This window comes from Gracilinanus agilis, chromosome 5 (genome assembly GCF_016433145.1).
Source record: "Gracilinanus agilis isolate LMUSP501 chromosome 5, AgileGrace, whole genome shotgun sequence".
Classification (NCBI taxonomy): domain Eukaryota; kingdom Metazoa; phylum Chordata; class Mammalia; order Didelphimorphia; family Didelphidae; genus Gracilinanus; species Gracilinanus agilis.
Window position 1 is genome coordinate 13,372,357 of NC_058134.1, and position 24,049 is coordinate 13,396,405.

A 24,049-nucleotide genomic window follows, 5' to 3' on the forward strand; every position below is an offset into this window, starting at 1 on the left:
CAACAAGGGAAGGCGGCCCCCAAAAGGGCCGGGGCCGGAGGACCCGCGTGGGCGCCTGGTACTGAAATCCCAAAAGGCGCCGCTGAGAAGGGAAGGGAGGCTGCTGGACGGGGCCCTTCCCCAGAACAGCGGCTGCAGGACCTCAGCAGGGAGAGAAGGGGCTGTCGTGGGGGGGTGCTCCAGAGCGAGGGGCCTCCGGGCCGGAGGGAGGCCGCCGGCTAAAGAGCCAATGAAAGTTGGCCAAGCTGAGCCTTCCCTGAGGATTTCCGGTGAACTTGGGCTCTTCTGTTCCAGATCACTTCCCATAAGCCCATTAATTTCCAATTCGAAGAGATTCTCTTGGCTCTCGGTCCGAAGGAATCCCCACCAGAGCCGGCCTGACCAGGGTCACCTGAGGAGGGAGCCCCATCCCCTCCCCACTTCCAGACAGCTCTGATGGTTGGGAAGTTTCTGCTTTTGTTTTCCTGCCTCCATCTCCCTCTTTGCAGCTTCCACCCAACTGCTCCTTGTGCGGCCCTCTGCGGCCTGCCGAGCAAACCTAAGCCTTCTTCCAGGGGCACCCCGAGTCCTTCCGGCTCCCTCCCCGGCCTTCCCGTAGCCGGTCCTCAGGGCACGGACTCAGGCTCTCGGCCCTCCTGGCTTCCTTCCTCAGGACACAATTCAGTTCATCTCTGGCCTCCCTAAGCCGGGTCCTAAGCGGGTCCAGCCTTCCCTGGTGTCTCTGGGGACACGGAGAGAGAGCAGGGCTTGGGGAAGAACGCAGAACCGGGATGGGATGCGCAAAGGGAAGCCTCGCCTGGAGACAGAAGCCGTTTCCTGCCCGTTGGAGCTGCACCCGCGGGGACTGGCTGCTTCAGGGGGGGTCCGTAAGATCAGAGGCGCGATCCTGCGGAGCTTTTAGGGTGTGATTTGGACTGCGGTTCCGATTCTGGAATTCTGGGATTCTGGTAGAGGACCAGGACCCCAAAGGCGCCATTAGAAGCTTCCCATCAGCTGGGAGGAAGGCGTCTAGGAGAGAGAGGGCTCCCGTCAGGGATCGGAAAGGCCGGTCACATGTGCAGAGGGCACGAATCCGGGAGGAGCGGCCCACGGACTGGACGGCAGAGGCAGGACCCTTCGCAATCCTGACCGTCTAGACCAGGTCGGCATCCTCCGGCCACCTGTCTGGGGGCAGCCCGGAAGCCAAGAAAGGCTTTCACAGAGTTGCTTTAAAATGTAAAAAAAGGGGGCAGCTGGGTAGCTCAGTGGATTGAGAGCCAGGCCTAGAGACAGGAGATCCTGGGTTCAAATCCAGCCTCAGCCACTTCCCAGCTGGGTGACCCTGGGCAAGTCACTTGACCGCCATTGCCCACCCTTACCAATCTTCCACCTAGGAGACAATACACCGAAGTACAAGGGTTTAAAAAAAAAATGTAAAAAAAGGCTTCTTTGAGCCTTTGGCCAAAGGGCTTCTGTTCTTCCCGGAGCCCATGGCAAAGGCACTAAGCGGCACGGCCGGCGCCCCTCGCCACGACTTCTCCTCATCTCTCTCGGTTCAGGGTCAGGGGGGGCCCCTCCTTCTCCTGCCTGCTTGTCTCCCAAATGCTTGTGCCAAGCCGTGAGCCCGGGGGGGGGGGCACGTCCCGCCGCCCCAGCTGTGGCTTCGCTTCCTCCAGCCCTCGTAGGCGCTGGCAGGGCCCCCCAACCCCACACATAGACCCCAACCTTGCAGAAGGTGCAGCCACACTGGGTGACCGAGGCTGCCCCTCACAGAGGCTTCCACAGAACTGCCCGACCCGCAGGGGACTTCCTGATTGATTCCTAGAATAATAGTTGGAATGGCGCACGGAGGGGGTGTCTGGTCTGCACACTCTGCTTAGCCGGAACCAACACGTGTCCATCCCTTGGGTCCACCCGTGGGTCCACCCGTGGTCTGGGGCCTTACTTAGAGCAGGAGGGGCTTCCGGGGTCCCAGAGTCCAACTTCTTCCCCAGAGCGGCTTCCCCTAATGTGCTCGACCCCCCCCCACCCCCCTGCCCCGCTCTGCTTCTTCCCCACATCCCCGTCCCGAGTTCCAGTGCTAGAATACTCGGCTCCCCCAGTGCTGGGGAAGTCTCCAAAGAGCAGCACCGATGAGCGAAGAAGAGGGGCAGAGAGGAGAGAGCCCCGTCTGTCATTCTTATCACAGTAAAAGACCCCCATAAGAGGCAGCGAAGTGGATTAAGATCCAGGACTAGATGGGAGGTCCTGGGGTCAAATTTGGCCCCCGATACTTCCTACCTGTGTGACCCTGGACCAGTCACTTAATCCCACTTGCCCAGCCCTTACTGCCGGCTGCCTTGGAACCACGCCTGTACTAGCAGGAGCCCCAACAGCAAGGGGTGCAGGATCTCTGCTGTTCTTCTGCCCCATCCTATGAAGGGCTCCACCTCCCCCTGGAAGCCTGCCCAGCCCACCCCCTGCCCCAGGCTCTGCAGATGCCCAGGGGCTTGGTGTAGAGGGCTTCCCCTTCTACTCTCGGCAGGTGGGACTCTGCCAGGGCTGAGTTTTCCCGGCAGAGCTTGGGGTGATCTGCTCCTTCCTCCCAACGTGTCCTCACACAGGAAAACCCGCCATCCCTCGTCCTACGGTGCCTCTTGGCATCTCTAGTTTTCTTAAGCTCAACCGCCATGTCGTACCCGGCGCCTTCCCAAGCGCCCTCGCTTAGCTTTCTCCTGGCTGCCCATCGTGCTGGGTTTGCTTGCATAGATTTCCTCTAGGTTTACACACACACACACACACACACACACACACACACACACACACACACACACACACACACGCCTTCTGTCTCTGAATCCCCCGAGCCTCGGAGGGCGCCTGCTTTGGGCCGTGTCCCCTCGATGATCCGCTCACAGTGAGAATCCTGGCATTGCGGGAAGGTTCCTGGTCCCAAGAGCTGACATCTATAGAGCACTTCCTCTGGGCCAGGCGCTCTGCAGAGGGCTTCCCTCCTCCAGGGACCCCTTCCACACCCCAACTTTTCCCCTCTGTGTTTTCGCTCTACGGCAGGGCAGGTCGGCGTAAACAATCAAGTGGACATTTGGGGGGCTTTGCAGAAGCCACAGATGATGCCTGAAGGCCAGCAGATGGCCCAGAAAAGGTTCAGAAATTCAGAAATGCATCAACTAGATGGACGCCATTATGTAGCAGGGCTTATCTTTTTTTTTTTTTTTTAAACCCTTGTACTTCAGTGTATTGTCTCATAGGTGGAAGATTGGTAAGGGTGGGCAATGGGGGTCAAGTGACTTGTCCAAGGTCACACAGCTGGGAAGTGTCTGAGGCCAGATTTGAACCTAGGACCTCCCGGCTCCAGGCCTGACTCTCACTCCACTGAGCTACCCAGCTGCCCGGGCTTATCTTTTAATGCCATAAATACATACAATTTCTAGTTTAAAGTTAGAACAAGGAAGAAGTCAATTTGTAAAAAGAACACAAAAGCCAGCAGACAACACACAAAGCCAAGAAACGTTCATTTTGGCCTACACGTAGCCTGTGACCAGGTACTTAATCCAAATTTTACAATAAAATCCTACAAATGCCCCATAAAAGTAAAAAGAAAAATTCAGACATCTTCTCTGGCCAGGAAATTTGACATGGATTTTCTAGATGGAGAAGGCAGCGTACTCTGCACCTCCACAAGATCGAAGGGATATCTGGATGGTCTCATTTGATCCTCACAACTCAAAGAAACTGAGGCAAAAAAAGGGTTAAATTAAGTGAGTCGCTCGGAGTCACAAATCCCAGAAGTGTCTAAGGCCAGATTTGAACTCCTGTCTTCCTGCATACTTGTATCCCAATAGAATATAAGAAGCTCCATGGGGGCAGAAGTTTTGGCTTTGTATCCTTGGATATATCCTTAGAGCTTAGCATGGAGCCTGGCATATATTGACATATGCTTGTTGTGTGAATAAGCGGATACGTTTCATGTGTTTTTGTGAGCTAAATTGGGGGGTCATTTATACCTTCAGGGAAATATGTTGTGAATTACAAGCAATTTGGCTTACTAGGATCAAAATACCTTTTAGAAATTTGCAGATTGCCTTCCAGGATTTTTAGTTAAAAATCTGCTTCAAGATATTCTTGGCATTCTATTCTTTTTCTTTTTGGAGGCATTTTATTGAACTATCCACATAGGAATAACCAAGTGGATGAAAAAATAATGTATGTTTAGATTGCGATTTGAAGTTGAATAGACAATCTATTGCACTCATCCCTCTTTCCTTTTATCTGCAAATACTAAATATAGATGATGGAATGGCCTGGAAACGAATAGAAGGAACTGAGTGGCTTTTAATGACCCCAAACTTAGCTCTCATACAAAAACCCAATTTTCTTAACATCAATATTCTTCCAGGAAAGCTTTATGGTGATAAATCACACATACCGTAATGCCATAATTTCCAAAGTTTCTTAATTACCCATTACTGAAAGGGCAATGGAGAAATGCGTGGCATGTACAAGTAGACTCTGGCATACTGCCTACAATTAGAAGAAGTGGCAGAAAGACCTATCAAAGACAGTTTTGATGGTTAAGAAGATGTGGGACCATCATGTGGCGAGAGCAAGATGACTGATGGGATGTATGTATACAGTCCGTTGCTGCCCGTGGCACGTCAAGAGATCCCAGTAAAGGCCAACACGTTGGGGAGACCCTCCCTTCCACCTTCTCTTTATGTAGAATTTAGAGAAAGAAATGGACAGGAGTTGTATAAAGGCAGAAGAATGTTAAAGGCTAGACAATGGATGTTAAGTGATTTGTCCAGTCATACAACTAGGAAGTGTCTGAGGCCAGATTTGAACCCAGGACCTCTGATCTCCAGGCCTGGCTCTCAGCCCCCTGGGAATCTCTTAAAGAGAACCAGGGACCCATCACTGATATCTTCTTGGGACGTGGGAAAGGGGGCACCTCAGTCTGAGGCAACAATACATTATTGTAAAGCGAACGCCAGAAGGAGAAAATAATTTGACTGGAAGGTTATAGACAAACCCAGACTAGAGGAGCCTCCCCTATCACAGACCTGGCAGCCTCCTTAGAAATGCCCTTTAATACCCGTGAAACCCTTGGACCCAAGGCAAGGTAATGCGACATGAATCAGCAGCCTCAGAGTATCAACTTCTGTCTTTGTATAACCAAATTGTCTGTGATTTTCAAATAAGGATAAAGTCCTTGGCAATGGATGTCTAATTTTTCTTCTCTCTGACCTTCTTGTCTATCCCTATAATTCCCATGAATCCATTACTGCCTAAAAGGGTCAGGAATTCACCCTTTCCTCTCCGCTACCTTGACCTCATGCTTTAGGTCCCTTTGTATGGAAATTCACAGTTCTGGAAATAATAACAGGAGACATTGGTTCACAGATTAGAGAGATGCTCCTTCCCTACGCAAGACAGCCATGAATATTTCAGCAGCTTTCACAGCCACCAGCCTGGTTCAAGGCCTTCCCACCTCTTGACTAGACTATCCGAACATCCTCCTAATTGGTCTCTCTGCCTCCAGTCTCTTCCTGTTCTAATCAATCCAGCTACTACATCGCTACCAAATTGATATTAATCCAGCCCAGGTCTGACCACATCACTCTGCTTGTTGCCTCTCAGAAAAAAGCACAACGTCCTCTATTTGACCTTTAGAGCCCTCTGAAATGTGTCCACCCCACACCGCCCAGACCGTTTATCATCCCATCAAGTGGTTCCACTCCAATTTCCTTGTACGCAGTGTCCCATCTCCTGCCACTAGGCTTTTGCAGAGACTGACCTCCAGGCTTTGAACGCTTTCCTTCCTTATTTCTTCCTCTTCGAATTCCTAGATCTGCTCAAGGGTTGGCTCACTCGCCACTTCCTTGTTAAGGCAGGTTGGACTAGACAGGCAACCTTGGAAGGGTCTCCCAGCTGGGAGAGTCTGTGATGCTCTATGACCTCGTCCAACAAATCTGCCTCGAAAACTCAGTCGTCTCATCTGCAAAACTGGAAGAAAGGAGATGCTTCCCTGTACGATCTCGAAGGAGTCTTTTGACAGTTGGAATGGCCTAATGGGTAGATGACTGACCTTGCAATTGGAAAGAACTGGGTTCAAATCCTGACCGACACAAATACAGGCTATCATGTCTAGTCACTTGCCAGTACCTGGGACAAAACTCTTGCTCATCGCCTCTGGCCAAAGTTCAGAAGGAACCAACGATATCACGATAAGCAAAGCCCTATGGACGTCATATAGCACACCTGAGCAGCAGCTCTCATTATCCTCATTGCATGCTGGGTTTAGATGGAACTCATCCTTCGGGACTCATTGGAAACACTTTCTCTCAAAGACCATACTTTCTTGGCAATGCCTCCTACGCAATCTGACTCTCAGAACCTTCTTTCTGTCTCCATTGAGCTTGGCCAGCTGAATGTCTGACAAGGACCAGTGAGCCCACCTGGCAGGTCAAGCTGAATTCTGCAGAGTTCCCACCCCATTAGCCATGCTCACCACTGAACACCAAGTCCCAGCAGGGATGGTGTGTAAGAAGTGACCCGCGTCTCCCTTGGTGCAGCTCCATTATGGAATCATCCGGATGGTCTGTCGTTGGCTTCCATTCAGAGCTGACGGATGGGCACCCCGACACCTTCTCACAAGGGTTTCCACTTGTCCAGGTGCTTCTCTCTGCAGAGCAGAGTATCCCTTTGCAACTTTTCTTTTATTGGCCTTCTTTGGCCCAGCCTGCCTTAACTTACATCCTGGCCGACTTCCAAGGGGCACAGAAATCTTCCTTTACTTAAGCAACAGTGTGGATAGATACTTGCCGTTTGTTTCCAAAACCACCAAGCTGAGCCAGAGTCCGTGAGGACCCTGGCGGTGTCACTACTACTGCCAAGTAGCAGATGTCGAATTCAGTTTACCTTTAAAAGTATGAGTTGTTCCTTCATGAAGTCGCAAAGGAGAACCTTGACTAGATATGAGATACACAGGATGGAGGTGGCTGATCTTTCTGATCTTTCAGGTTAGTTTAGAAAGTTATACCTTTCAAAAAGGCTCTCATTTTAAGATTTCTACCTACCTCGACTGGAAAAGGCCAGCCACTCCAGTATCCTGGCTAAGAAAACTCCAAATGGAGTCATGTAGTGTCAGACATGACTGAAATGACTGAACGACAGCAATAGCTACTCCAATACATCATCATGGTAGGAAGGTGAGCCTGAGGTCTTGAGGGCTCTGCAGAAGTCCAAGCTCTGGCATGTTCGACCAAACCAGAAAAGAATTAAGTTCATAACTCGCAATGCCATCTAAAGGAAGCCCATTGCCAGAAGTGGGACCATTTGACAATGACGTTTTTTTTCTGTTATTGAAATCATGAAGACCATATTCTAAGACATGGAGGGGGTTATGACTTCTGGCGGATGAGGGACTAGCTAGACACATGAAATGATGGACCTTTGAGCTGAGAGAAGAATATTCAGGACAATGAGGAAGCCTTAGGAGAATCCCGAGATCAAATCCTTCCCCACTCCTGTCCATCCTCACCACTGCTGCCAAAGTCATCTTCCTGAAGAAGAGATCTGATCATTTGACTCTCTTAATCAATTCCAGTGGCTCCTTATTCTCCCCAGGATGAAATAATCATTTCCTTCGATTAGCTTTCAAAGTTCTTCCCAACCTGTCTTCATAGGACATTGGGCATTTCCCCCACTCCCACGCCTTGGGATCCAGTGAAACTGCCCTTCTCACCCAGGACACCCCACCTCCTCTACCTGTGCCTTTCCACTGGCCACTGCTCACGAGTGAAATGCATTTCCTCCCTACTTCTGCCTCACATAGTCACTTTCTTGGAAGCTTTTCCTAATCCCCCCAAATCCTAGAGCCTTCTACACAATCTGCCTGGCATTTAACTGCTCTGTTTTATATTTGCCTTTGATCACTTTAGGCTGTGTTTATTTGAATGTATTTCTTAACTCCTTTATTACTGACTCCTTTATTTACTCTTTGCAAATAGGGACTGCTTCATCCTCTGACCTTATGTCTTCTACACCTTGTAGAATGTCTGGTCCATTGTAGACACTCTATAAATACTCATGGATTAATTAATTGATTGAATAGTAATACTCTGCAACTGACCATCTGGGGAGATCAAGACATTCTTCAAACATCAACGCGTAATTCTTAATGAAGAAAGGTGAATACATTTACATTTAGTAATAGTGTGGCGTAGTGGATAGAACATAGACTTGGATTCAGGAAGTCCTAAGTTCAAAACCTGCCTCAAACACTTAATAGCTCTATGACCCTGAGCAAGTAAGTCACTTAATCTCTGTCTCCCTCACCTGTCTTCTCACCTGTAAAGTGGGAATAATAGTATCACCTACCTCCCAAGGATGTTGTGAGGATAAAATGAGAAACACTTTACAAACCATAAAGCACTGTGTAGCTGGTTACATAAATACTAGCTATCTGAGGTCTCATCTCTTTCCTGGTATATTTGGAGCCAGTTGAATGTCTGGTTTCAGGTAATGATGACTAAGATATTAATGACTCAGTGTAAGCTCAGAAGGAGGCACATCTACCCATCAGCTCTGGACTACCCTCAGAAGGGTTTTGTTGCTTAAAATTTTGACCAATAATTTCAATAAAACATTGAAGTTAAGAGGGATAGCTATTACATTAGGTGAAAGAGTAGAAGCTCAAAAACAGACTCTCAATAAGCTTTGTGTCAAATCTAATAAGATGAAGGCTTCTAGAATATCTATATAATACCCCTGACTATATATCGTGAATATTTTTATTTATTTCACATTTAATTTTTCAAAATTTTTCTCAAGTACATGTAAACAAGAATTTTTAATATTCATTTTTTTAAAATTTTGAGTCCCAAATTCTCTCCCTCTTTTCCCTCCCTCCACTTTGAGAAGGCAGGCTCTTTGATATAGATTAACATGTACAATCATAAATAATTTTAAAGAGGAAAGTTTTTTTAAAACCTTTACTTTTCATCATAGAATCAATACTGTATATTGGTTCTGAGGCAGACAATGGGGGTTAAGTAAGTGACTTGCCCAGGGTCACACAGCTAGGTAGAATATGAAGCCAAATTTTAATCCAGAACCAGATCCTATCTCTGGGCCTGACTCTCAATCCACTGAGCCACTGCTGCTCTCCCAAAATGAAATAAAATTTAAGAAAAGGAACTGATTAAATTTAACATGGGAAATGATTGGTTATTGATGTGGAATTTTCAAATCAATCATTTGTTTATAGAACAAAGCCAAATAAATAAAAATTTAAAATGAGAAGATGCAGTACATGAGACAGTTCCAACCGAACCTATTTAAACGAGCTATTGATAAAAATGTGAAGTGGATACAAGAACAGACACTGATACATCATTAGCCAAGGAAGTTACCAAGGTAACCTAGTTAAGGTGATCGCTATTAGCTAAGGAAGATTAGCCCATGAGAATCAATTCCTCCACCAGGACACCAAAGGAGCCCAGAAATCACCTTAGTCAATCAACACTACTTGATCTCCTTGCCAAGTTGAAGGATGGCAGCCAATGATAATACTATCTTAGAATATAAACTCTTTTAGAAACCTCCTGAATAAATGGGAAAGGGCTTACTTGTACAAAAATATCTATAGCTACTCTTTTTGTGGTGGCAAAGAATTGGAAACTAAAGGAATGACCATCATTTGGGGAATGGCTAATTGTAGTATATGATGGTGATGAAATACTATTGTGCTGTAAGGAATGATAAACAGGATGATTTCAGAAAGAACTGGAAAGACCAACATGATCAGATGCAGAGTGAAGTAAGCAGAATGAAGAAAACTTTGTACACAGTAACAGCAATATTATGGAATGATCAAATGTGATAGACTTAGCTACACATCAGCAAGGCAATGATCCAGGTCAATTCTGAGGGACTTATGACAAAGAATGCTATCCATCTCCAAAGAACTGTTGGAGGAGGAATGCAAAAGAAAGCATAGAATTTTTCATTTGTTTATTTGGGTATATATATATACACTTACAAAAATGAAAAAAAACTCACAAAGAAATATGGAAAATTGAGTAGAATTGGCTCATCAAACAGTAAGAAGCAATGGAGGACAAAACAAATTTAAAGAAAGTCTACTAAGAAATCCAACTAAAATCCCACGAAGAGGATTTGAGGAAGAAACTAAGGCAACTTAGAGAAATAATATGCAAAAATAGAAAATATTTAAGAGAAAAGACTTCTCTAATAAATTATTTTTCCATCAGTGATAATGAATTCACCAAAATTGATCATAAGCATCATGATCTTCAATGTGCTTCATGGGGATGTAGAAATGACAATAAAAAATCAAAGCTAAGAAGGAACTAAAGTGTACACTGAGAATACAAAATAAAGTTCTATGATGGAGACAACCCAATTGCAAGAGCATTGAAGAATCAATTCTCATAGTATCAGAAAAAGGGAATAAGATAAAACTTGAACTTTATTACTACCAGAAAAAAATGACCAATAACTGATCCAGATGCCAAACTTTCTCAGCTCTACAAAAATTTTCATCAGAAAAATCTACATACACATCAAGAGCATCCTGGATGAAAGTAGGATATAATATAATATTCACGTGCAAATGATATTCACAAGGTGATCCCCACATCTTCACAGTCATACAGTTGACTATAAGCTATAGAGAATACGAGATCCCACCAGGCTTACTTTTTATTGGTTATTACAAAAATAAGGCTTTTGACTTAGTGTAGAGCAAAGCACTGTTTCAAAGTCTCTCCTTCAATAAAGGCTTCCCATTCCTATGTCAAAAGTGTGCAGAATTCCATAAAAGATAACCAGTGATAACTTTGTTCAGTGAGTGTCCAATCCCAAGTGACGAATAAAACAGGAAGATATTCTTAGCAATAGTATTTGCAGTAGTGGTGGAGGATGAATGTTAATCACAGAGCTCCAGTGGAAGAGGGATTTCTTAGAGATTCTGAGTTCTTCTAGTTGTTCCTTTTTGCAGATGTCATTGAACCAACCACATCAAGCCCTAGATTATTGTGGGGTCTCCCACATGGAATTCAGAATCATTCAAAATATAACCTTCCACAGAAGAATAACTAAGAGATTGAAATATAACTGTTGTCAACACTAAGCTGTGGAGTTGGATTAGTAGTCAGCTAATAAGCATTTATTAAGCCCCTACTACGTGCCAGGCACTGGGCTAAGTCATGAAGATACAAAGAAGGCAACAGACAGTCTCTACCTGCAAAGGACTCACAGTCTAATGACCCATAAGCCTGATACATCATCATATTTAACTTAGGCACACACCCTGGGAGGGCAATGAGTTGGCCCCAGTGAATAGGAGGGAAAGAGTGAGCTGGATTGCCTTTGGTAAATCACACAAGTCTTGTACTAGCTCCCCAAGATTCTCACTGAAACAATTATGTAATACCAATATTTTTCCGCTATGAGTTGTGGCAACCACACTCTGAAAAATGAGTTATAGATCACCCAAAAGGCCAACAGAGGAATATGGCAGACATGATCAGGCTGCAACATATTACAAAAGAAAAATTATATAGGAAAAATGTCCTAGAGATGCCATCTGAGGAGTTATGGCTAGGTGAGGAGGATGGCCAGTCATTTAAGAGCAAAGGATAACCAATGCATAACTGGTATGATCCTTTGGCATCTACGTGATGTCAGAAGATATAAAGGGAGACCTTCAGCAGGAAGACATGGGCAAGCATTACCCAGGATGAGAAGGCATGGATGGACTAGAACCTTCCCTGTTAGAAGGAGTGAGATTATAGATCTCCTGAAGCATCAAAATCTACGTGATGTCTTGCTTCTACGGTCAAAAATCAACTTCACAAATAGAAGCTGGGGAAATTGTAGTTCAAAGGCAGTTTGTCTGAAAAGATCAGAGGGTTTCAGTGGACTGCAAGCTCAGTATGAATCAACCGTATCATATGGCAGCCAAGGTAACTGATACCATCTTGAACGGCATTGAAAGATACCATGTCCTGGGGTCGAGGGAAGATCAGATAATTCAATTGTACTTTACCCTAGACAGAGTTTCTATAGAGTATTATGCTCTGATTGGGTGCTCCATTTTAAAAAGGGCATTGATCATGTAAGTAGTATCTGGAAGAAGACAACCAGGATGATGAAGTCCCCAGAGATCATGCTGAAGGAAGGTCTGTTGAAGGAACCATGTCGTTAGAAGATGAGACTTGGCTTAGGCAAGTCATGATCAAAGCTGAAGGACTTCATGTGGCAAAGGTAGTATGTTTATTCTGTTCAGACCTAAAGGGAACTATCAGGGGCAATGGGAAAAAGTTGTACAGGGGACTGTAAAGACCAATTTTGCCTTGATATAAGGAAAACCTTGCTAACAGTTGGAACAATTCAAAATAGAACAGATTGTATCAGGAGCCAATTAGATTCTTCTCCTCCCTCAATCCCAGAAGCCTTCAAGTGAAAGTTTGGTGCTTGTTTATTGGGGATGGTGTAAAAAATTTTGGTTTAGATGGAGGTTGTATCAGAGAGTCTCTAAACTTCTTCCATTTGGATTCTATAATTTTCTGATTCTATGATCACCTGGGTTCGAATCTTGGCATTGATACCTATTCTTTATGTGTCCTTAGGCCATCTCTTCCTGCTTTCAAGGTTTGTTTCCTCAAATATAAAATATGGTTCCCAGATTAAATGTCATCTGAATCCCTCCCTGAAAATACGTTCCAAACTCAAACCCCAGCTTGGCTGCTTATCTTCTCAGCAACCTTGCCAAAATCTCAACTTCTCTGGACCTCAGTTTCCTCATCTGTAAAGTAAGAGTGTTAGGCTATATTCATCCTAACGCCCTTCCCATGAACTAGAGCAATTAGCAAGATCAAAGATTGAGAGCTGGAAGGCGTTTTATGACTGTCTTGTCCAACCTCCTCATTTTTCATATTTGGAACTGAGGCATAAAGGTGACTTGCCTAAGACAACAGAGGGAGCATATAAAAGTCAGGACTTGAACCCACATCCTCTGACTCTGGCCTTTTTTCCACTATCTCATGCTGCATCTGGGCCTGCCAGCAAAAGCCCCAAACCCACCTTATGTTATATTATCTAGAAAATTCCAAGGAGAGAGGTTTTTAGCTTGAATTATTCCAATCTTTGTTTCTATTCTTCTGGTTTATTTTCCCTGGAAAAGAATGACCTAAAGTATTACCCTTTACCAACCATGCATGGGATGAGTAGCAAGAAGCAAATGTCCATGAAGGAAAGAAAATGCCTGAGGAGACCTCAATGTGGCCTGTCTCCAGAAAGGATCTAACTCTGAAGACCCAACTACATCCAGCCGTTTTGGCGAGGCAGCTATGGAGGGGACTTGAACCTGAAAGGTAATAGCATCAGTGGAGTAGGTGAAAGCCTGTCTAAAGAAAACCTGGAGGGAGATTTAAGAAGAGTGAACAAGAAGAGAATAAAGCCTTCAGCTTTAGGAATATTCCTCATCCAGCCCTCAAGACCCATCCAGGCTTACTCATGCTGAGGTCACATCTTATTCCTGAAGACTCTTAAGTGCCTTTGAGGATAAATGCACCCAGGGCTTCCAGGTAAAAGCTTTATGAGGCAAATAGGAAAGAAAGTGTTGTTTCAGCCTAAAAACAAACTCGATCAACTGGAAAAGAAATGGGATAGCTCTGGCAATTCACATTTCCATTACCCGGTGAAATAGAGTGAGTCCTGTTGGGGAGGCACAAAGAAATAAATACTTATGATGAGATCATAGCTCAAAGACATTGGGATATAGTCCGACGCACAATGAAAATGAGCTTATTACAAAGGAGTCACAATGCATACCTGTGTGGGCAGGAAAAGGTGACTGGAATAGAAAATTCTATGGTACAGATTCCAGAAGCAAGTCTGTGGCATCCCTGCATTTATAGCCATAGGAAGTACAGAGGATCTAGCTTAAGGCTCATTTTTACATGTGGGTTATTTGCTTTTCTGAAAAAAAATGTAGCTCTATTGGCAGGTGATTTTTTTTCTCTTGTTTTATCCTGATCGTTTCAGTAGTCTTCTCTTCTGTCCCTTCAGTTCATTAATTTTCTTTCTTGTTTTGCTTTCCATCTCCCCTGTAAAGAATGGGCCTTTGGGCCCATTCTTTAGGAGAGGTGTTCTAAATTGGAATTGTCCATACGGATAAAGGAAAAGCATTTATAAAGTACTTACTGTGTGCCAAGGACTGTGCTAGGCACTGGGGATACAGATAGGGAAGTGGGCATGGATCTGAAGCATAGTCTTGAACCTGGGGCCAGCCAGCTAGAATCGCTTGGCCACCCATCTCACTGGTCAGTAGAGCATGGCCTGAGAGTGGTGGTGCCTTGGTGGAGGGAGCAAGTGATCTCTGGAGGTCTGCTGCTCCAGAGAAAGCAGCACCAGGAGGGATACCAAGGAAATGGCTGAGATGGAAAATCAGAAGGGAAGGAAAGCAATATAGAGCAATGCTCCCAGTGTTAGCAAATGGAAAGCATGCTAATAGACAGTAAGCTGCTTGAAGGCAGAAATGGTCTTCTTGGTTTTTTGTCTCTGTATCCCCTGTGTCTTGCCCCAAGTCAGTATTTAATAAATGATTAATGAATCAACAAATGATTCTAGAGCAGAATAATGTTTCCCTCCTGCTATCACTGCCCCCTATAATCCCTCACCATACCACAAATACTCTCTGGTGGTCTGGTAATGGATATTTCTCTTTCTCATTCTCAGACATTTACTAGCTTTGTGACCCTGGGCAAGTCACTTAACCTTGTTTGCCTCAGTTTCCTCACCTGTAAAATGAGCTGGAGAAGGAAATGGTAAACGACTCCAATGTCTTTGCCAAGAAAACCCCAACTAGAGTCACCAAGAGTTGGACATGATTGAAAACAACTGAACAATTCATTCCCAGCCTTGTGAATACTGTCAGTAGCTTGGATATCTCAGTCACAGCATCAGACTTTAGGAAGAGAAGAGAAGAGGGAGAGGGAGAGGGAGAGGGAAAGAAAGAGAAGAGAAGAGAAGATTATATTGGACTTAGAGCTGGAGGGCCTGGGTCCAGATGTCATCCTGGCTCTGCTACTTGACCCTGTGACTTTGAGGAAGTCCCTTGGCTTCTCTGAGGCTCATTTTCTCCATTTGTAAAGAGATGCAGGATTGAATAATCTCTAAGGTCCCTTCTAGCTCCCAAGCTAGGATCCTGTGCTCCCTGGAGATCCAGGTCTCTGCTCTTCAGAATCTCACATCTGTTGGACTTTCCTCAGATGTTAGGTATTCTATGAGAATTCACGCTCTACCTCCATCCTCTGCTTTCATTCTCATTCACCCCACACCTTCAAACAAGAGGGGTCTTTCTAGGGTAGAAGATGGAAGAAGCTACCAACTCTCCAGAGATCTGGACCATAAGACCCAAATGGCACCCTCAAATTGCCTGGAAATGAAAGGTGCACATCCACCTCCCACACTCATGGGCATTTCCCCTATTTCTTCAAGCTCTGTTACTCTTGGTCTCACCCTCAAACCAGGCATGATTCTTTATCCTCTGCATGTCCTCATCCCATTCTAGCCTATGGCACAAGAACTCAAGAACCAACTTCCTCACATGCCAACCCCACTGATTCCCAGCACAGCAGACTAATGCTCTTTTCTAGACCAGATGGGAGCTAACAGCTGTGGACAGCCATGCAAATGCGCCATCTTCTTTGTGTAGCACTCTGCCTGCTTCTCATTAAGTTCTCAATCATAACATTTGGTGCCAGAGCCAAGGGACAAGTTGGGTGATGGTTAAAAGTGATGATCCTCAAGGGAATAGGGAATAGGCTAGGGGTAAATGACCTCAGGAAGCCAGTATTCGATAAACTCAAAGAGCCCAGCTTTGGGGACAAGAACTCCCTATTTGACAAAAACTGCTGGGAGAATTGGAAAACAGTCTGGGGGAAATGAGGTTTAGAACAACATCTCACACCCTACACTACACCAAGATAAATTCAGAATGGGTGATTGACTCAAATATAAAGAGCGAAATCATAAATAAATTCAGAGAACATAGATTAGCGTACCTGTCAGATCTGTGGGAAAGGAAGGGATTTAAGACCAAGCAAATGACAGAGAACATTGCAAAATGTAAAATGAGTGATTTTGATTATATCAAATTAAAAAGGTTTTGTATAGGGGGCAGCTGGACGGTTCAGTGGATGGAGAGCCAGGCCCAGAGACAGGAGGTCCTGGGTTCAAATCTGGCCTCAGACACTTCCTAGCTGTGTGACCCTGGGCAAGTCACTTAACCCCCATTGCCTAATCCTATTGCTCTTCTGCCTTGGAACCTGTGCACAGTATTGATTCTAAGGCAGATGGTAAGGGTTTAAAAATAGGAATGGTGAACTTGGAGTCATAGAACCTAAGCGTCCGTCCCACCTCTTTCATTAATTATCTGTATGATCTTAAGTGAGTCTTTGAGCCGCCTGGGACCTCAGTCTCTTTATCTTTAAAATGGGGGCTCGATGCACCTACAGCAAGGACAGTAATAATGAATAACATTGATAGAGTGCTATAAGGTTTGCGAAGCCGCGGGGACTCTGAGAGCTCAGATCCCGTGTTCTTATGACCACAAGCGTGTTCCCCATCTTAACTAGAGCTCCAGGCTCCTTGCACCTTGAATGTGGAGGCAGTGCCACAGGACCACACCATTATTCCTGATACTGAGTCAGAAGAGCTGTTTGGGGGGACAGGATTCCATTTATTCCAACTAGCTGCTACACTGCCCGCTCCATTTGCCAAGAGCTCAGTGTAGACGAGCAAAGGAAACCGTCTCTTTAAAAAATTGAAGCAAACATAACATCAACAAGCTTCTTCAGGGGACTCCGTAGCATTTGAACCTCCATTAGCCCAGAAATATGGCGAAGTGCATTTGATTGGTCCCTCTGGAAGTTATACAGCATCCTCTGTGGCTTCTCTGGAGTCATCCTTGGGTTCCTGGGGGAAGGACAGGGAAGGGCTCGCACTCAGACCGTGCAGCTACCACGGCAGCTGCTGCTGGGCTAGGGAGGCGGCCTTCGGTGGGATCCCAGCATCACTGGAGGAGGAAGGCTGTTCCAGGGGTTCGACTTCAGGGCAAAGATTTCAAAGCAGGAAATGGAGTTTGGAGAAGAGCTGGAAACCCCTCCCTCCAGATTCACTCAGGCTCTGACTCCCTTGAGTCCCTGGGCTCTGAGTTGCCTGGAGCCAAGCCTCCTTCCTTCCCAGTTATTTTCCAACCACTGTCTACCGTCTTCTGTTTCCTTTAGGTATTGGCTTGTATTTGTACCCCAGCCTGTTGCCCAATGCCCATCGTATAATAAACAGGGAATCCATCTTGTTACCCGGATTATCTCTACTCCAGTTTGGAGTTTGAGGAGGAAGACTGTGGAGCAGCTGCCTGGGCTCCCATGAAGACTGAAAGACCTGGGGGGCAGCTGGGTGGCTCAGTGGATGGAGAGCCAGGACTAAAGATGGGAGGTCCTGGGTTCAAATCTGGCCTTAGACACTTCCCAGCTGTGCGACCCTGGGCAAGGCAAATCACTTGACTCCCATTGCCTAGCCCTTACCACTCTTCTGCCTTGGAGCCAATACACAGTAGAGATTCCAAGATATGGGAGGTGAGAGTTCAAAAAAAAAGACTGAAAGACCAAGACTATTTCTCTTGAATAGCTTAGAATCCAATTAGAACGCTTCCAACCTAGCTCTTAGCTCATGGAAGAAATGAAGCTGGATGTTGTGGTCCATCCATTCAGAAGTACCAGGAGAGGAAGAGGGCTCAGAATCCATCCAGTCCAGACCCCTCATTTTACACATGGGGAAACTAAAGCACAGATAAGTGACTTGTCCAAAGTCACATAGGTAGCAAATAGCATGTCCTGTAAGTTCAGAAATTTTTGTTCTTTTGCCTAAAATGCAATTCTTAACCCTAGTCATGGGCCTGATACATAGAAGGCACTTAATAAATGTTTGCTCCCTTTCCCACTGAAGGTGGAATCATGGGACCTTAGTTCGAGTCCTAGCTCTGCGCTCAATGCCCATATACCGCTGGTCAAAACTCTGGATCTTGTGAGCCGAAAAGTCCCCAGGATGTAGTGGCTGAGCCTGGTCCTTGTCCAGCATCTTCCCGTTTCTCTTTTTGTTGTTCATCCTTATGTGAAGCGGTCATGTATCTTGTCTTCTGGTTTCGTTCCTCTGTGCCACATCCATTTAGGGAAATCTTTGCCATGCTTCGGAGCCAAGTTCTGGAGTGGCAGGAAAAATCCCTTCCCTTTAGGTACCACAAGTTGTTTAGCCATTCCTTAGGCTTTGCAACCACTCCTTTTTCTTAACAAATGAAGAAAATGGGGCCCCTTTTCCCGACTCATGATATGAAGAAAGGGGCCCATATATTTAGATAGATTCAGTCCCAATGCGGGGAGTGTTTTTTTTTTCTTTTCTTTTTTAAACCCTCACCTTCAGTTTTGGAGTCAATACTGTGTATTGGCCCCAAGGCAGAAGAGTGGTAAGGGTAGGCAATGGGGGTCAAGTGACTTGCTCAGGGTCACACTGCTGGGAAGTGTCTGAGGCCAGATTTGAACCTAGAACCTCCTGTCTCTAGGCTTGGCTCTCAACCCACTGAGCTACCCAGCTGCCCCCTGGGGGAGTGTTTTAACAGAAATCCTCATTACTTTAGAAACACTCAAGAGGAAAAAGGCCCAGAGGGGCTCAGCCTGGGTGTTCAACCTGACTCCAAAGTTTGGGAAAAGTTCTAGATTTGGAAGCAGAGGTCCTGTGTTCAAATCTCAAGCGACCCCACCACCGAGTGACCTTGGGCAGATTGCTTCAGTGTCCTCTTCTATAAAATGAGAGAGTTGCCTGGCACCTCACTCAGATCATCGTATCATAGCCACAAAACAGGGCAGGAAGGGACACCCTAGAGCCAAGATCCACTGGAAATAATACTTGTTCTTGAGTCAGAAGCCCTGAATTCAAATCATATCTCTGTTGTCTACTTCCTGTGGGACTGTGGGCAAGTCCATGAGTCTCATTTTTCCTCATCTATAAAGTGAGGGAGTTGGACCCGCGTGACTCCTAAGGCTCTCACACCTCTACAGCCATGATCCTTTGATATAATTGAACTCTTATGTTTTATTTACATATTTATCACATTTCTAACTCTTATATTTATTATTTTACATCATTATATTTGTTATAAATTAATGATTATATTTTATTTGAAAATATATTTGTTATTATTAGAAACTGAGTGGGAGAGAGAGATGAAATGACTGGTCCACAGTCACGTAGGTAGTCAGGGGCAAAGGCAGAATTGCAACTAAGAGCCCAGGACTTCAAGGCAAGAGGGAAAGTTCAGTGTCCTCAGCATAGAGGGAATCGTTTTGTTTTTTTAATTAAATGGAATCCTATTGAAATGACAGGTTCCTCCTGAAGGTCCCTTCTTGCTCTGAATTTTGATCCCAACTTCCTGATTGGTTCCTTGTTGGGTGGCCATTCCCAGTTGTGATTGCCCTCTGGATGTTGGAACATCTCTAAATGGGAGCCCTCCTGAGAAATGTGGAAAAGAGAAGAGATTTGAGGGCAAAATCTTGGGAGCAGTTGGAGGTCCTGGGTTCAAATCTAGCCTCAGACACTTCCCAGCTGGGTGACCTTGGGCAAGTCACTGCACCCCCGTGGCCTAGCCCTTACCCCTCTTCTGCCTTGGAACCGATACACAGACAGAAGATAAGGGTTTAAAAAAATAAAAAAGCCATTTCTGGGTAAAAGCACGGCCGTTCCCGTGGGTTCCTTAATGGAAGTCATCTTCGTTTGATGAAGCGGCATTTCATTATGGAGGACCCCTTGGGCGGCTTCTTGCCACGGCCCAGCCCTTCCTCCTTTCTGCCAACTGAATGGAAAGGTCCTTTCGGGGCCTCCCAGCCTCCTCCCCTGAGGGTCTCCCCATCTCCCATCTCTCTGCAGGTCGTTTTGTGCTTCTCTCCCGTCGGTCACACTCTGAGAGGGCGAGCTCGAAAGTTCCCAGCTTTGGTCAACTGTTCGGCGATTGACTGGTTCCACGCGTGGCCCCAGGAAGCCCTGCTGTCCGTGAGCGGGAGGTTCATCGAAGAAACCCCAGGAATCGAGGTGAGCCGAAGGAGCTGCCCAGACAGGCGTGTGTGTACGTGCACACGCACACACACACACACACACACACACACACCGCTCACAATCCTGCACGGACAGATCCCTCTGGGGGGGGCTCAGCCGCCTACCCCCCCCCACGAGGATTTCCTCCCAATACGTTTGTACTTTCACGGTGATCAGAACTGCCGTGTTCAGGGGCTCCTCACGAAGCCTCAGAGCCAGGCCCGGAGCAGAGTTGAGCCGCTGATCCCGGAGGGGGAAAGGCAGCCCCTTCATCCTACCCATCCGCTGCCAAGATGGAGGGCCGGAGCCCAGCGCCCAGGGCCCCCCGGATTCCTCAGGGTCCCCAAGTTCTTGAAGAACACAAGTCAAAAGAGAGACAAAATGGTGGGCCAGCAAGCTTCGAGCCAGGCTCTCCAGGGCTGACGGCTCTGCAGGGACTTTTCCCAGGCACGGCTGGGTGGGGCCGGGGGTGATCCTCCCCCGTTTGGTACTAAGTCAGGGAGAACCCTGATCCGAGGAAAGGAGGGGAGGAAGGGGGGCCTCCTTTCCGCCCCTTCCTGTGGATGAGGCCTCCCTCTGTGAGGATGTCACCCTGGACAGCATCAGGCAGAGCAGGCGTTCCGGGCCAAATTCCCGTTTCAGGGACACGGATAAAGCTGTGACTGTGGCAGGCCACTGGGGAGGCCGTGGCTTGAGCCAAGGCATGACCCTCTGGCCCAGCAGAGCATCTGGTTTAGAGGAGAGAGAGGCGTGTCCAGAACCAGCCCGAGGTGAGAGAAGCACACCGTCCTGTAGAGGCTGACTCCTCCATGAGCGTCCTTTATGCCTTACAAATAGCGAAGTCACAGAGAAGATCAGCTTTTGAGAGAAAGGTGGGGAAACTGAGGCATGGTGAATCTGGGTCCTGGAAGGACTCGCAGTGACAGATGGCCCTGGGCAGTTGGAGCTGCCCATCTGAGGCTCAGGACATAGAGTGGGCGAAGTCCTCTGTCTGCAAGAAAGGTGGAAACATGGGCATGAATGGCTCCGCCAAGATGTCTTGTGTCAAGAGAAGGGAGCCACCTTCGAGAGCCAAGACAAGGGCCAGGAGTTTGCCAAAGAGACAGAGCAGGATCGGTGAGAGAGGAAGGCTTTGACCAGGAGCCTAGGCGGAGGGGGAGGTCCAAAATGTTAGCGAGGCAGAGCAGACCAGGACAGAGCAGGAGGCCAAAGTCTCTGAGGATGGGGAGGTCAAGGAAACCTTGGGAGGTGGGAGAGGACTCCAGAGCGTCAAGGCCTGAGGGGGTACCGGAAGAATCCAGGCTTGGGTCACCGACTGCTTTTACTGTTGTGGATGGTGCTGCTTTGGTTGGTTTGTTTTTGAGGTATAGGACGGAGAAGGGGATTAGGGAGATGAGAAAATATTTTGGAGGGGAAAGAAGGGTAAATAAAGGCAGAGCTTTAGGGGATGGGTGAAAAACTGGGCATGGTCCTAGGCAGACAGAAAAGAGGCCATGGATAGGGCTGGAGTTTGTCTCAATGATGAGGAAGGGAGGAGTGCTGGAGCCCAGATCTGGAAGTTGGGGCTCTGAGAGGGGGGTCATTTGTTTAAGGTCCCACAGAAAGTAAGTGGCAGAGCCTGAGGTGGCAATAAAGAGTGGGATCCAGGGGTACAAGTAATCTGATTAGCTTTAGCAAGGAGGAGCTGCTCCTCTGAGACTGAAGGGGAAGGGGGCAGAGTGTGGTAGCAAAAATGAAAAGTATTAAGGAGTAAAAAGGGGGAGACTGATGGCATTCCTGTGGAAAGACCTCCATCATCTCAGTGAAACCACAAGCTCAGTCACCAAGTGAAAGCATGGGAGAAAAAGGTAAAGGAAGAAAATGGAAGCAAGAAGAAGAAGCTTAGAAGAGCTGTGGAGAGCACTGTAAAACGGAATCTGGGGCAGTCCCTTCCTGTAAAATGAGGAACCCCCTGAGATAAGATTCCTTTCAGGGCTAGCCCAAGAGCCAATCATTCTGTGACTAGATCAGCCAGGCGTGATGAGGGCTTGGTCAAGGTTAGACAACATAAATTCACAGGGAAGAAGGATTAGAGGAGCACCATTTTAGAGTTGGGCGAGATATAAGATATCAAGGGGCCATCTTATAGGTCAGGGTTGATGAACCTTTTCCCTGTTCAAGTGCCCAGAGGGCACAATCAAGCTGTCTGTGGGCCCTTGGGTTACTGGAAAGAGTTGAGGGAGAACGTGCTTGCTTTGGGCTGCTGGACAGAGTGCTGGGACATGCAAAAAATGTCCTGGGGGCTGAGAAGAGAGGGAATGAGGCAGCTCCCGAGGTGCCAAGGCCTCACCAGCAAGGTTATAGGTCCAACTGCCTCTGTTTGTAAATGTACAAACTGAGTCTAGCTGAGAGTTCCATTTTTTGTTTTCATCAATGTTGTTCATCAGCCTGGGAAGATGAACCCACCAATCAGACACGTGAAGGGGTGGGGGTGGGGGGGGTTCACAGATTAGGAATGATGTGAAATCCGGAAGGCAAGAGCTTCCAGGATAATGGCCAGTGGCAGATGGTGGAAGTCAAGGCTAGCCATGGAGATGACATGTCAGAAAGCAGGGGAGATTCAACAGCAGAATTGCAAGGGATCAAGAAATCAGGATGGAAGGCAAAGAGCAGGTCTAGTGGAGGAGGTAGATAAGAGAGAGGTGCCGAGATGAGGAGGTCTTGATCACAATAAAGAATCTCAAAGTTCCTGATTTTGGAAGAGGCACCATTTTTTTTTTCAAACGGTGGGTGTTAGGCACCAAAAGACAATGTAGATTGATGGCTAGAATGGGGTGGGGAATATTGGGTAGAGTTGAAGAGTGGAGAATTGGACAGTGGAGATGTTAGAGGGGTGACAACCTTGAATAGGAGTGTGTCTAATGATGAAAGCAGAAGAGGTCCAAAGAAAACCATGAGCCGGGGCCCAAGTCACTGTCCAATTCCTAACTCTGGAAGTAGGTAGATGACAACAAGGATGGGGAAATGAGGGGGATTCATGGACTGCCTGGGGTTGCAAAGAGAAAAGATGGAGCCGTGAGTTCCAAGCAGCCGAGCAGTCAACCAATCCATCCCCTTGGTTCCAGGAATTGGGAAGAGGGTGGAAGAGTAGACTTCAAGGGAACCTGCCACTTGGAAGGTTTGGGAAGACTTGGGTTCTAGTCCTTGCTTTGGCACTCACTAGCTGTGTGACCCCAGAGGAAGGCACACCCTCTCAGCCTCATTTCCCTCATCCTTCCCCAAAAAGTATTGCTCTGGAAGAATTGGGCATTTTCAGCCTAGAGAAGAGACGACTTTGGGCTGCCCTTGGTGGGTGTCATTGAATGTTTGAAGGACTTTCATTTGGGGAAGGGATTACCCTTTCTCTGTTTGGCCTCAGGGGGCAGACCCCATCCTTAGGTTTAGAATGGAGGCTGTCCTGCAGCAGAATGTGCTGCCTCATGGGAGTGCCCCCTCCAGGAAGGTCTTCCAGCAGAAGCAAAATGATCCTTTGTCTCCCATAGGGGCAGAAATCCTTTCACGTATGGGTGACAGGGCTGTGGCCATGATCCCTCCTGATTCTCACATTCCATGTTTCTGGGAAGCACTTTTTGATCTTAAAGAATATAAAGACGCCAATGATTGTTACTATCTTTTAAGTTATTTACACTTTCTAAAAAGGGGGGGGGGGGGAATAGAGAGGAGAGAGAAGGGAAGGGAAGCTGTGAAGAGAGTGACTGAGAGGAAAAAAGAGACAGACAGAGAGAGAGAGAGAGAGAGAGAGAGAGAGAGAGAGAGAGAGAGAGAAAGGGAGAGAGAGAGAGAGAGAGAAAGGGAGAGAGAGAGAGAGAAAGGGAGAGAGAGAGAGAGAGAGAGAGAGAGAGAGAGAGAGAGAGAG

At 46.7% G+C, this 24,049-nt stretch overlaps 1 protein-coding gene across 1 annotated transcript in view; it reads left to right on the forward strand.

The window, feature by feature from the left end:
- DNAH11 (dynein axonemal heavy chain 11) overlaps window positions 1-24,049 on the forward strand; it is a 306,168-nt gene that overhangs the window by 192,149 nt on the left and 89,970 nt on the right. The window contains exon 49 of the mRNA XM_044678853.1: window positions 19,990-20,151. Within this exon, the coding sequence (XP_044534788.1) occupies window positions 19,990-20,151 (162 nt within the window). The remainder of the gene's footprint in view (window positions 1-19,989; window positions 20,152-24,049) is intronic.